Consider the following 15,017-nt stretch of genomic DNA (forward strand, 5'->3'; position numbering starts at 1 on the left):
GGGCGCGGTTACAGTCACCACTCTCTATACACCGAGCGGTAACTAAAATCAAGCCCGCTCAACCCCTATGACTGGAAGCCGAATGCTGCCGGGGGGAATAAAGTTCATTTCCTCCCGGCAGCAGGGCTCTCAGTGCCAGCCCCACACAATATCAGAACGTATCTGAAGGTTAATGGTGTTATTTTACATGACAGGTTCCCTTTAAATGGCTGTCAGACTCCACTTAAGAAAGAATCAAACAAGACACCATCAGTCATTACTTTATTAGTGATTTTGAAAATAATCATTTACACACAATAAACTGTCTGTCTGTACATGTTCCATCACAGTCCAGAGGAATCTTCTTTTCCAGGACTGGTAGACTGTCCCTATGCAAATAACCATAGGGCATATTGTTTATCCTGGCAGTGAAAGAGTGATACACCCTTCTGCTATTCCTGGCACAACAGCTGAGAACAATGGCTCTCTTAGGTTGGTATTTATCTGGGCACCAGGAGGGCACCTCTCTGCATGACAGCACCCCCTGCCTTGTTTCTCTTTTGTGTATGCTGTCTGTCACTTCACTTTTTCGACATTATTCATGTCGTCACCTTCCCCCTCCCAAGGCTTTCCTTTTCACCATAGCTAGAGAACTGCCTTCTCTATGGATGACCGTGCTGTCTCAGGCTATCTTCCATTCACTTTCTTTGTGTATCTAGTAGTACCTGTGAATGCCCCGCACCCACCAAGTGCCCTGTCCCCGCTGTCACTTAATCATCTTCTCGCGCAGTATTTCCAATATGACTTGCCTCTCCTCCCTTTCTAGCTCGAACCGTCTCTCCCTCTCCTTGCGCTCAGCCTCCTGCCTCTCCCTCTCCAGCGCAGCACGCTCCCTCTGCAGCTGCAGCTCCTCACGTCGGAGCGCCAGCTCCTCTTCCCGCAGCCGTTGCTCTGCTTCTGCCCTCCTCTCCAGGTGCTGCAGGATGCGGGCATATGCGTTGCAGCATCCCTCACATTCCTGCTTCCTCACCAGTCTCTCTCCCACGTTGTTATCTTCTTGTTTGGACTCCAGAACTGGAAGACAGTTAAGTGTTCGGTTAATATAAATGTAAGATCAGGTATGGCTGAATATTCCTTACAGATCAGAGTACTAAAGGGCAGCGCTTGATACAAGTCACGAGTTGCAATCTTTTCTGGGACATTCACAATGATGTCCTATTCTTGAGGCCTCATACATATTCGACTAACATCTGAAAATGCGGATATCGACGAGTTGAGCCGACAATCTAATGCATACATGTCACTCTGGCCCGTGAACCAAATCTGGTAGACACCCCTATGGGGGCCCATTATTCTGGACAGGGCGACTACGTGGGGGCCCAGTATTTTGTACGGGCGACTACGTGGGGGCCCAGTATTCTGTACGGGCGACTACGTGGGGGCCCAGTATTCTGTACGGGCGACTACGTGGGGGCCCAGTATTCTGTACGGGCGACTACGTGGGGGCCCAGTATTCTGTACGGGCGACTACGTGGGGGCCCAGTATTCTGTACGGGCGACTACGTGGGGGCCCAGTATTCTGTACGGGCGACTACGTGGGGGCCCAGTATTCTGTACGGGCGACTACGTGGGGGCCCAGTATTCTGTACGGGCGACTACGTGGGGGCCCAGTATTCTGTACGGGCGACTACGTGGGGGCCCAGTATTCTGTACGGGCGACTACGTGGGGGCCCAGTATTCTGTACGGGCGACTACGTGGGGGCCCAGTATTCTGTACGGGCGACTACGTGGGGGCCCAGTATTCTGTACGGGCGACTACGTGGGGGCCCAGTATTCTGTACGGGCGACTACGTGGGGGCCCAGTATTCTGTACGGGCGACTACGTGGGGGCCCAGTATTCTGTACGGGCGACTACGTGGGGGCCCAGTATTCTGTACGGGCGACTACGTGGGGGCCCAGTATTCTGTACGGGCGACTACGTGGGGGCCCAGTATTCTGTACGGGCGACTACGTGGGGGCCCAGTATTCTGTACGGGCGACTACGTGGGGGCCCAGTATTCTGTACGGGCGACTACGTGGGGGCCCAGTATTCTGTACGGGCGACTACGTGGGGGCCCAGTATTCTGTACGGGCGACTACGTGGGGGCCCAGTATTCTGTACGGGCGACTACGTGGGGGCCCAGTATTCTGTACGGGCGACTACGTGGGGGCCCAGTATTCTGTACGGGCGACTACGTGGGGGCCCAGTATTCTGTACGGGCGACTACGTGGGGGCCCAGTATTCTGTACGGGCGACTACGTGGGGGCCCAGTATTCTGTACGGGCGACTACGTGGGGGCCCAGTATTCTGTACGGGCGACTACGTGGGGGCCCAGTATTCTGTACGGGCGACTACGTGGGGGCCCAGTATTCTGTACGGGCGACTACGTGGGGGCCCAGTATTCTGTACGGGCGACTACGTGGGGGCCCAGTATTCTGTACGGGCGACTACGTGGGGGCCCAGTATTCTGTACGGGCGACTACGTGGGGGCCCAGTATTCTGTACGGGCGACTACGTGGGGGCCCAGTATTCTGTACGGGCGACTACGTGGGGGCCCAGTATTCTGTACGGGCGACTACGTGGGGGCCCAGTATTCTGTACGGGCGACTACGTGGGGGCCCAGTATTCTGTACGGGCGACTACGTGGGGGCCCAGTATTCTGTACGGGCGACTACGTGGGGGCCCAGTATTCTGTACGGGCGACTACGTGGGGGCCCAGTATTCTGTACGGGCGACTACGTGGGGGCCCAGTATTCTGTACGGGCGACTACGTGGGGGCCCAGTATTCTGTACGGGCGACTACGTGGGGGCCCAGTATTCTGTACGGGCGACTACGTGGGGGCCCAGTATTCTGTACGGGCGACTACGTGGGGGCCCAGTATTCTGTACGGGCGACTACGTGGGGGCCCAGTATTCTGTACGGGCGACTACGTGGGGGCCCAGTATTCTGTACGGGCGACTACGTGGGGGCCCAGTATTCTGTACGGGCGACTACGTGGGGGCCCAGTATTCTGTACGGGCGACTACGTGGGGGCCCAGTATTCTGTACGGGCGACTACGTGGGGGCCCAGTATTCTGTACGGGCGACTACGTGGGGGCCCAGTACACTGCATACTGGTTAGCCTGCAACTTTGCCCAAGTTTTTCATTTTGGCCTTCTGTGTGTTTGAGTTCGACATCCCTGCTCTAACGTGTATGGGGGACTACAAGGATCCAGCATGTCGGATTTCGGACTGATAATCTTTTAGATTTCCCTGAGATAAGCTGCCGTCAGAGCTGTCTCATTAAGAACACAGGAGCGCTCAGCCAAGCAACCGCTCCTATATATGGGCGACATAGCTGCTGGATGAATGGCTGCTATCTAACGTGAATGCTGGACTTTAGAATAGGCCAGCAATATCAGATTAGTTGATGCCCAACTCCGAGCACCTTATTGACCACTGAAAGCAAATCCACCAACCGTCGTTGTGTATATATTGTAGTGACCACACCTGGTACTGCAGCTCTTTTCTGCTCAATCCCATTCACATGGATAGGACTGAGCTGTAATACCAGGAGCAGCCACTACAAGATATAAGGTGCTGTGCCTGGGTGGATCCCCCACTGATCTAATATTGGTAGGCCATCAATGCATTCATTTCCATTTAGGAAGCAAATTAACATTTAAAAAAAATTGTTCATCCACTTGAAAGTGTGAATCCATATGCATTTCTATTTAAAGAGATATTCTAGTCTAAATAATTCATCACATATTCAATGTGTAATGAGCTGTCCTGTTCCATTCAAGTCTATGGAACTGACAAAGATAGCCATAGACTGCGCTGTGCACAATATCACAGTGCCATAAGTCTGAACATAGAGGCAAGGCTCACGTATGGCCAGCAGCTCCATACATCTCCTACTTGCCACCATCTAGCGACTAGAGAACAACACAAGAGTCCCTTGTTTTGTTTGAGCGTGGGGGAGAGGGTTCCTGTGGCGGGAACCAGATGTCTAACAGTTACCTATCCAGTGGACAAGCAATAACTTGTGTATACTGGAAAACCTCTTTAAGGGCAGCATATTACAATGTCAGGTCCACTAGAACAGCTGTTCTTCAATTTAAGGAAAAATTATTGATGATCATAATTCTGGAAAAAAAAAAAAAAAAAATATTCAATTTGCATAAATTTTACAAACTTTTTTAATTTTTCCGCACAGTTAAGCTGTGTTGTGTATTAGTACCATTTTGGTGTACATACGACTTTTTGATCACTTTTTATATCATTTTTTGAGAGGCAAAGTGACCGAAAACAAATACAATTCTGTCATTGTGACTTTTTTTTTTTTAATCTTACCAGTGTTTACTGTATGGGCTAAATAAATGTGAACGTTCAGACTTTTTATTTTTACATTTAGCTCTCAATGTGGTCGTGACTATAACCAATTTTGTGTACTTCTATTGTTTTTATTTTTAGCTTGTAATTTTTCTAAATACTCTGACCCCGAATCATTAGACATTTTTTGCCAGAATTTTGGAACAGCCACACCTTGCAGTTGCGCAAACATATTGCGACTTTTGCCACTTTTACACCAGTCTCGGGTGGCTCCTCCACTTATTTGAAAAGTGCGCAGAACTTCGCAGAAGGGGACGTGGTCAGGTACCGCTAAAAAAGTCATCAGAATTTATGCTACAAAAGTGGCATAAATGCAACAAAAATGTACACCAGTCTTAATAAATCCCATCACAGATTGGATTTTATAGGAGTACAAAGATGGCGGCAATGAGGTCCTTCAGCAGGACCCTGGCTGCCATGGTAAGCCATCAGCATGGTCATCATGGGCAGGTAACACACTTCTTCCACAGATTGAACCACTTAAATACCACTCTAAGCGAATGACAGTGGCATCTAATTGGCTAAACAGAAGTAAGCAGAGCTAGCTCTGATTGCTGTTAGAGGCAGCTGCATATGGAATATAGTTACATTATATGGTTGTGATGGGGATAAAAATCCATTCTTAGAGGCCCAGGAATCCTGCTGTTGGCATTTAATGCGGTCAATGACTCAGCCATCATGTATCGGCTTACAGACCCATAAAAAGATAATGCAGGATTTCCTGTTTGGGTAATAGGAATATTTGTGAAAACTGAATATACCGGATTTTTGGACTACAAGATGCACCTCATTTTAGATAAGAAGAAATGGGAAAAATATTTCATACTGATTAAAACTCTTCAGGTGGCGTGTGGGGGAGTGACTTATGTCATCAACATTCACACCTTCAGCCATTGCTATACCTGCCTTCACCATGACCCATAAGGCCATGTTCACACATTCGGTATTTGGTCAGTTTTTTACCTCAGTATTTGTAAGCCAAAACCAGGAGTGGGTGATAAATACAGAAATGGTGACGTGTTTCTATTATACTTTTCCTCTGATTGTTCCACTCCTGGTTTTGAGTTACACATACTGAGGTAACATACTGGCCAAATACTGAACATCTGCATGTGGCCTAATGCTTCATACACAAATCCCCACAATATAAACCCATTTATTAACCTATGTATTAGACGCGTGTAATATGTGAGGGATCAGAGCTGAGGAGCAGCTCTCATGTATAGACTGAAAAAAAAAAATACACAGCCTGGTAGTGGAACACTAGGCCTATTCACAGGTCAGTATTTTATATCAGTGTTTGTATGCCAAATCCATTAGTGGAACTTACAGAGAAAAACAAACTGAAAATTAACACCTGTGCTGATATACTGATGAAATACTGAGGTGTGAATGGGGCCACAAACTAAAAAAAAAAAAAAACAACACCTGGTAGTGAAACAGTTTGGTCTCATTCAGATGTCAGTTTATCATGTACGAGTTGTATCTGTAATTTTCGCGGGTCTATGGGGATGGTCACAAATCTGGGTATTTTTGAGGCATCCACACGAAAACAGAGACATGCCCAAGTCAGAGTTCAAACTGGCCAATGTAAGTCTATGGGCCGTAAAAAAAAAAAAAAAAAAAAAAAAAAACGGACAGCACTTGGACGTCACCCATGTACCATCTGTTTTTCACAGACTGATCTTGAGAAACAGATTTCAGTTTTTGGGGGATTTTTTTGCATGCAAAAAAACTGATGAAACTGATAAAGATAAACTGACCATACTCTGATGAAAATCTAATCAATATCACTGATGAAAATTGGTCCTTTTTTTCTGTACTAAAAAAACAAAACAAAACACAACAAACGACCGAGGCGTGAATGAGCCGTTAGTTTCTCTTTGCCCTTTGGCATAGCACACCATAGCTCAGGTCAGTCGTCTCCTTGGTTAAATGTCTGTATCTCCAGGAGGCATTGCAGGACCTTAGGTATCCATGGTTACGACCACTGATATAGTGACAGTGAGTTGCTAGTGGTCGTAACCATGGATACCTAAGGACCTGCAATGCCTGCACATGAGGAAAGAGACACAGCGAAGCAGAAAAACTATACTACATTTCTAATTGGAGGTATTTGCTAATATTATTATTATTACACCTTCTACATATTGGGATAGGATCTTGGAGATGGGAATACCCCTTTAAATGTTTATACCTCGTCCTAAGCGGTCTGGGATGGCAGGTAATACAGGCTGTGGTCCTGACTAGCTGGTAGGCTGCCGATGGTCCTGTCTGGCCCCCAACAGTACTGTGTATGAGGCCTCCAAAAAAGCGGCGCTACCCAATGGCTCCCATGATCCCTGATCAGAGGGAGTCCATCTCAGTGCTTCACTGCAGTGCCCAAAATTGCACTTTTGGCACTGCAGGCCAAACTGAACGGATGATTGTGGACATGACAGAAACTGGCGCCATGGGCAAGATAGTGAGACGTGGCACCAAATGTGCTGAAACTCCAAGGAGATTCACAAGATCACACACTTCCCCTTAGCAGGGTCTAAATGAATGATTGGGCTCTGTCAGATCTCTAAAGCATCTTTAAAACTGCAGACTAGAAGATACAAGAACTTTTTAACAAGAATTTTTTATTGTTCACTATAACACCTTGCTCTTACAGTAAAGAATCCAATATTGTCTCAAACTGGTCTCTTCAGAAAGGAAGAGGACTAGAACTCTAGCGCCACATATTGGAAGCAGCGATCCTAAAAGTCAATATCAACTCTTTAACGAGCCTTGCAATAGGGATTAGGATAAAAGCCAAACCAGAATCTCAAAACACTGTGTCTGCATATTGAGATTCTGGCTCTGGCTTCTATCCGAAGTCATATTGCAAGGCTTGTTAAAGAGTCGATATTGACTTTTAGGATCGCTGCTTCCAATAGGTGGCACATGAGTTCTAGTCTTCTTCCTCTGTGAAGAGACCATTTGCATATTTAATTTCCCTGAGGAGCATGCATGACTTATTCATCTCCTCACTCTGACCTGCCAGGCTTGTGCCCACAACGCTGTGAACCCAAATCTTTATTCTATTTGCGCCTGTTTTTTGTCGAGTTGTACATGTTCATCTGTTCTTGTTTTTAGGTTTGCCAGTATTGGCGCATTATGGGACTTCAAGATGTTCTGGCTTGATTCATAATTTTCTACTTTACGAAAAGTTGAAAAATAGTTTGCGGTGATTTTATGCATGGTTAAAAATTGTCAAAAATGTAAAACTTTTTTTTTTAAGGAACCTGCAGTTTTTTGCACTTAAAAAAAAAAACAAACAAAAAACACAAAACAGATTAAAGGCAAAAAGAGTTTTTTATTTTGCGCAAAATTCATAAACCACGTGACCCATTTTGCTGAATTTGGCACAAAAAAATAATAAAAAAAAAATAATAATATAGCATCAATGAATACCACAAGACAAAAAAAAACAACAACTTAGAATGATGAGAGACCTCTACCATGCAAGCACTATTTCATCTACATGCTCTATATATGAGGGATAGTATAAGTACAGACCGGGTGGGATGGAAGCCTCTTCCTGTGCTCTGCGCAGAGTCTCCTCAGTGACGGTAACACACATGGTTTCTCTGATAGGGTCCCTATGTCGTGGATCAGAGCCGACTTCCCGTTTCTCAGACTCCAGTTCCAGAATTTTCTGCAGCAGGTCCTCCTTCTCCATATACATGGCCTCTGTGCCACCCCTGCGTAGAGGGTTCCATATTAGATCATGGCTGTCCTATACAATGTAATAGTTATGGGGAGAGTGCAGTGCGATGCAGACAGAAAAGCACAGGATGGAGAAAAGGGTACAAATGTGGGCCGAACCACAGGGTGTGTACTGTAATGCCATCCCAATCTGGATTCATGGGGGATGTAAGACACAAGAACAAGGAGATACAAAACTTAACAGTAAACTCATAGTACTCCCAAAAGAGAGCCACTGCCCGCTCCTCCCGTTACCTTGCTTCAGCACTTAGAAGCACGGCCTCGCTTGTTTCATATACCTTGTTACAGATTTTTCATTGGGGTCCAGCTACCCCTCAATTTATATAGTACAAAAGCAGAAGAATCACCCTCTAAAACCTTTAAAGAGGTCGTGCAGTGAAAATAGATTGGTGTGGCTCCAACTGCTGAGACCCGCACTGATCAGCAGAACAGGGCACTTTTATCCCGTTACAATGAAGCAGTAATGCCCATGCCCAACCGCCGCTCCATTCATTCCCTATGGGGCTACAAAGTGCTGCTCTTGGATTTTTTTCTAGTAGCCTCATGGAGAATAAATGGAGCGAAGGTTGAACTTGTGCACTGCTGCTTCTTTTTGTAAAGGGGATAAAAGCTCCCCATTCTGCCAGCAGTAGGACCCCCACTACCAGAAAGTTAGCACCTATCCTTGAAGGAGATGATAAAGGGGCTGTCCAGTGAAAACAAGTTAAGTGAGGTGGTGGGTTTTTTTTTGTTTTTTTTTTTTAGAAAAATCCAAAATTTATTTTCAAGAAAATCCATTGTCAAAATCCAAGGCTGACCCCTAAAAAATGGTGGCTTAAACTTGCATGGACCAGCATGCAGATTAACTCCATTTAGTGGTATTAATCCAGAAACTACTATCTGATCGCTGAGATTTCTCGATCACGAGCATGGGGGTCCTGTATCCCCTGTTAAAGTAGTTGACTGGTCTTAAGCTACAAGTCTGCAGTCATTGTATGTATCACGTGCACGTGTATCATGGCAGTACTAGCAGTGATGCGAGTACCAGCAGTATATAGACACAGCGGGATGATGGCAGTACTAGCAGTGATGTGAGAACCAGCAGTACAGTCATGGCCAAAAGTTTTGAGAATGACACCAAAATTATATTTTCACATGATCTGCTGGCCTCTGGTTTTTATTAGTGTTTGTCTGATATTTATATCACATACAGAAATATAATTGCAATCATATTATGAGTACCAATAGGTTATATCGACAGAATGAGTTAATGCAGCAAGTCAATATTTGCAGTGTTGCCCCTTCTTCAAGACCTCTGTAATTCTCCCTGGCATGCTCTCAATCAACTTTTGGACCAAATCCTGACTGATAGCAGTCCATTCTTGCATAATCAATGCTTGCATTTTGCCAGAATTTGTTGGTTTTTGTTTGTCCACCCGTCTCTTGATGATTGACCACAAGTTCTCAATGGGATTAAGATCTGGGGAGTTTCCAGGCCATGGACCCAAAATCTCTATGTTTTGTTCCATGAGCCATTTAGTTATCACCTTTGCTTTATGGCAAGGTGCTCCATCATGCTGGAAAAGGCATTGTTGGGCGCCAAACTGCTCTTGGTCGGTTGGGAGAAGTTGCTCTTGGAGGACATTCTGGTACCATTCTTTATTCATGGCTGTGTTTTTAGGCAAGACTGTGAGTGAGCCGATTCCCTTGGCTGAGAAGCAACCCCACACATGAATGGTTTCAGGATGCTTTACAGTTGGCATGAGACAAGACTGGTGGTAGCGCTCACCTCTTCTTCTCCGAATAAGCTGTTTTCCAGATGTCCCAAACAATCGAAAAGGGGATTCATCAGAGAAAATGACTTTGCCCCAGTCCTCAGCAGTCCACTCCCTGTACCTTTAGCAGAATATCAGTCGGTCCCTTACGTTTTTTTCTGGAGAGAAGTGGCTTCTTTGCTGCCCTCCTTGAAACCAGCCCTTGCTCAAAGAGTCTCCGCCTCACAGTGCGTGCAGAAGCACTCACACCAGCCTGCTGCCATTCCTGAGCAAGCTCGGCACTGCTGGTAGTCCGATCCCACAGCTGAAACAGTTTTAAGACACGATCCTGGCGCTTGCTGGTCTTTCTTGGGCGCCCTGGAGCCTTTTTGACAACAATGGAAGCTCTCTCCTTGAAGTTCTTGATGATGCGATAGATTGTTGACTGAGGTGCAATCTTTGTAGCTGCGATACACTTCCCTGTTAGGCCATTTTTGTGCAGTGCAATGATGGCTGCACGTGTTTCTTTAGAGATAACCATGGTTAACTGAAGAGAAACAATAATACCAAGAACCAGCCTCCTTTTAAAGTGTCCAGTGATGTCATTCTTACTTAATCATGACTGATTGATCCATTAACACAGGTGTGGGTGTTGATGAGGACAGGGCTGGCGATCAATCACTAAAACGATGTTAGCCGCTCCTTTTAAGGCAGGACTGCAATGATGTTGAAATGTGTTTTGGGGGTTAAAGTTCATTTTCTGGGCAAATATTGACTTTGCAAGTACAGTAATTGCTGTTAAGCTGATCACTCTTTGACATTCAGGAGTATATGTAAATTGCCATTACAAAAAATGAAGCAGTAAACTTTGCAAAAATTACAATTTGTCTCATTCTCAATACTTTTGGCCATGACTGTATATAGACACAGCGGGATGATGGCAGTACTAGCAGTGATGCCAGTACCAGCGGTATATAGACACAGCGGGATGATGGCAGTACTAGCAGTGATGCCAGTACCAGCGGTATATAGACACAGCGGGATGATGGCAGTACTAGCAGTGATGCCAGTACCAGCGGTATATAGACACAGCGGGATGATGGCAGTACTAGCAGTGATGCCAGTACCAGCGGTATATAGACACAGCGGGATGATGGCAGTACTAGCAGTGATGCCAGTACCAGCGGTATATAGACACAGCGGGATGATGGCAGTACTAGCAGTGATGCCAGTACCAGCGGTATATAGACACAGCGGGATGATGGCAGTACTAGCAGTGATGCCAGTACCAGCGGTATATAGACACAGCGGGATGATGGCAGTACTAGCAGTGATGCCAGTACCAGCGGTATATAGACACAGCGGGATGATGGCAGTACTAGCAGTGATGCGAGTACCAGCGGTATATAGACACAGCGGGATGATGGCAGTACTAGCAGTGATGCGAGTACCAGCGGTATATAGACACAGCGGGATGATGGCAGTACTAGCAGTGATGCGAGTACCAGCAGTATATAGACACAGCGGGATGATGGCAGTACTAGCAGTGATGCGAGTACCAGCAGTATATAGACACAGCGGGATGATGGCAGTACTAGCAGTGATGCGAGTACCAGCAGTATATAGACACAGCGGGATGATGGCAGTACTAGCAGTGATGCCAGTACCAGCAGTATATAGACACAGCGGGATGATGGCAGTACTAGCAGTGATGCCAGTACCAGCAGTATATAGACACAGCGGGATGATGGCAGTACTAGCAGTGATGCCAGTACCAGCAGTATATAGACACAGCGGGATGATGGCAGTACTAGCAGTGATGCCAGTACCAGCAGTATATAGACACAGCGGGATGATGGCAGTACTAGCAGTGATGCCAGTACCAGCAGTATATAGACACAGCGGGATGATGGCAGTACTAGCAGTGATGCCAGTACCAGCAGTATATAGACACAGCGGGATGATGGCAGTACTAGCAGTGATGCCAGTACCAGCAGTATATAGACACAGCGGGATGATGGCAGTACTAGCAGTGATGCCAGTACCAGCAGTATATAGACACAGCGGGATGATGGCAGTACTAGCAGTGATGAGAGTACCAGCAGTATATAGACACAGCGGGATGATGGCAGTACTAGCAGTGATGCCAGTACCAGCAGTATATAGACACAGCGGGATGATGGCAGTACTAGCAGTGATGCCAGTACCAGCAGTATATAGACACAGCGGGATGATGGCAGTACTAGCAGTGATGCCAGTACCAGCAGTATATAGACACAGCGGGATGATGGCAGTACTAGCAGTGATGCGAGTACCAGCAGTATATAGACACAGCGGGATGATGGCAGTACTAGCAGTGATGCGAGTACCAGCAGTATATAGACACAGCGGGATGATGGCAGTACTAGCAGTGATGCGAGTACCAGCAGTATATAGACACAGCGGGATGATGGCAGTACTAGCAGTGATGCGAGTACCAGCAGTATATAGACACAGCGGGATGATGGCAGTACTAGCAGTGATGCGAGTACCAGCAGTATATAGACACAGCGGGATGATGGCAGTACTAGCAGTGATGCGAGTACCAGCAGTATATAGACACAGCGGGATGATGGCAGTACTAGCAGTGATGCGAGTACCAGCAGTATATAGACACAGCGGGATGATGGCAGTACTAGCAGTGATGCGAGTACCAGCAGTATATAGACACAGCGGGATGATGGCAGTACTAGCAGTGATGCGAGTACCAGCAGTATATAGACACAGCGGGATGATGGCAGTACTAGCAGTGATGCGAGTACCAGCACTGCAGGAAGCACCAGTAGTGAAATGAGGACGTACTTGCATTACATGGGAGTACTATTAATGATAAAAGGACAAGCAGTCATGAAAGTAAGAGTTACTGAAGGGAATACTTGCACTAATGGGAGAACCAGAAATTAAGAAAATACAAAGATATGATTACAGTAGGAGTAACTGCACTGGAAGGAGTACTTTTACTAATAGGAATACTAGAAATGATGAAAGTGCTGAGCGACTACTTGCACTAATGGAAGTAACCGCAGTAACAAATGTACAGGAAACGATGGGAATAGCAACTCTGATAAAAGGCACAACAATGATTGGAGTACCAACAGTGATAAAAGTACCAGCAGTTACACAAGCATCAGCGGTTATGAAAGGTAGTGACGGAGGCACCAGCAATGATAAAGGTACAGACAGTGATAGAGGTACCAATGGTGATGAAATACAGGCAGTAATGAGGGTACCAGCAATGATAGTACCTACATTGATAGTTACAGGCAATGAAGGAAGTATCAGCAGTGTTGAATGTAGAGGCAGTAATGGGAGTGCCAGAAATGATTAAAGTACATGCCGTGATTGGAGTACCAGCAGCGGTGGGGGTACCAGCAGCGGTGGGGGTACCAGCAGCGATGGGAGTAGTACTAGCGGTGGGGGTACCAGCAGCGATGGGAGTAGTACTAGCGGTGGGGGTACCAGCAGCGATGGGAGTAATAGTAGCGGTGGGGGTACCAGCAGCGATGGGAGTAATAGTAGCGGTGGGAGTAGTAGCAGCGGTGGGAGTACTAGTAGTAGCGGTGGGAGTACTAGTAGTAGCGGTGGGAGTACCAGCAGCGGTGGGAGTACCAGCAGCGGTGGGAGTACTAGTAGTAGCGGTGGGAGTACCAGCAGCGGTGGGAGTACTAGTAGTAGCGGTGGGAGTACCAGCAGCGGTGGGAGTACTAGTAGTAGCGGTGGGAGTACCAGCAGCGGTGGGAGTACTAGTAGTAGCGGTGGGAGTACTAGTAGTAGCGGTGGGAGTACCAGCAGCGGTGGGAGTACTAGTAGTAGCGGTGGGAGTACCAGCAGCGGTGGGAGTACTAGTAGTAGCGGTGGGAGTACCAGCAGCGGTGGGAGTACTAGTAGTAGCGGTGGGAGTACCAGCAGCGGTGGGAGTACTAGTAGTAGCGGTGGGAGTACCAGCAGCGGTGGGAGTACCAGCAGCGATGGGAGTACCAGCAGCGATGGCAGTAGTAGTAGCGGTGGGAGTAACAGCAGCGATGGCAGTAGTAGTAGCGGTGGGAGTACCAGCAGCGATGGGAGTAGTAGTAGCGGTGGGAGTACCAGCAGCGATGGGAGTAGTAGTAGCGGTGGGAGTACCAGCAGCGATGGGAGTAGTAGTAGCGGTGGGAGTACCAGCAGCGATGGGAGTAGTAGTAGCGGTGGGAGTACCAGCAGCGATGGGAGTAGTAGTAGCGGTGGGAGTAGTAGTAGCGGTGGGAGTACCAGCAGTGATGGGAGTCCCAGGGTGATGAGGCAGCCGAGGTGCTCACCTGCGCAGCATGGCGTAGTTCTGCCTCTTGTAGTAGTCCAGGAGCAGCGCCGTCCTCTCTCTGCACCTCCTGCCGTCCACCTCGAAGCCCTCACTCTGCAGGGCGCTGCTCATCCTCTCGGCCACCGCTGCCCACACCTGGCCGAACTCCCGCACCCAGAACGGGTTGTGGTGGATGACCTCCCGCAGCAGGAGGATGTCATGGTGGGCTGCGAACCGGATGTGCCGCTTCCGAGTGGAGCCGGGCGGAGAATAAGCCCCGAAATCCGCCCGCACTACGGACAGAGCACCCCGTTATTATACTGATGGTCACGTGATCAGAGATGTCGCTAGAGAGCACACACACACTGCGGGCAGCAGCGGCTGTCACCCGGTAATAGCGCCTCGTCCCCTCTCACCTGAGCTGCTCTGCGCTGGTCCCTGAGACTCCATCCTGTGACCTCGGCTCCCCCTCTATGGCCGCACAGGAAGCGAATCCGCCTGACAGTGGTAATGTCCACCGCGAGCCACTAGGGGCGATAGAGAGCAGGAGCAGCGTCTTGGTGGGAAAGTGAAATGTGAACACGCTGCCCGCTGCAGGTGTCGTGGTGCACGGTGGTCCAGTAGTAGGGTCCTCATTTATTAGGGGGGAGGAGGGGCGCGTAGTCATTATGTCCCTCATTTAACTCTGCCTTATCTGGAGTCTTTTTGCCAGAGCATGTAGATGGGGATACAAAACCCCTATCAGTGGTGGGGGAAAAGTAGTAGAGTGTGTATACCGGTGCAGAATTTGTTACACAATCAGTGATGTGTGAATATAGCCTA

The 15,017-nt window shown here is 47.7% G+C and overlaps 1 protein-coding gene across 1 annotated transcript; it reads right to left on the reverse strand.

Moving 5' to 3' along the window:
* Positions 1–244: 244 nt before the first annotated feature.
* Positions 245–14,737, reverse strand: LOC141271087 (uncharacterized). The gene is made up of 4 exons (XM_073681195.1): positions 14,612–14,737; positions 14,215–14,488; positions 7,938–8,122; positions 245–1,053 (listed from the first exon to the last, which is right to left on the reverse strand). The coding sequence occupies exons 1-4, from the start codon at positions 14,643–14,645 to the stop codon at positions 746–748; spliced, it is 801 nt and encodes a 266-aa protein (XP_073537296.1). The 5' UTR covers positions 14,646–14,737; the 3' UTR covers positions 245–745.
* Positions 14,738–15,017: the final 280 nt, after the last annotated feature.

The sequence above is a fragment of the Phyllobates terribilis genome, unplaced genomic scaffold (genome assembly GCF_046119375.1).
Source record: "Phyllobates terribilis strain yellow unplaced genomic scaffold, ASM4611937v1 Scaffold_5__5_contigs__length_657084704, whole genome shotgun sequence".
Classification (NCBI taxonomy): domain Eukaryota; kingdom Metazoa; phylum Chordata; class Amphibia; order Anura; family Dendrobatidae; genus Phyllobates; species Phyllobates terribilis.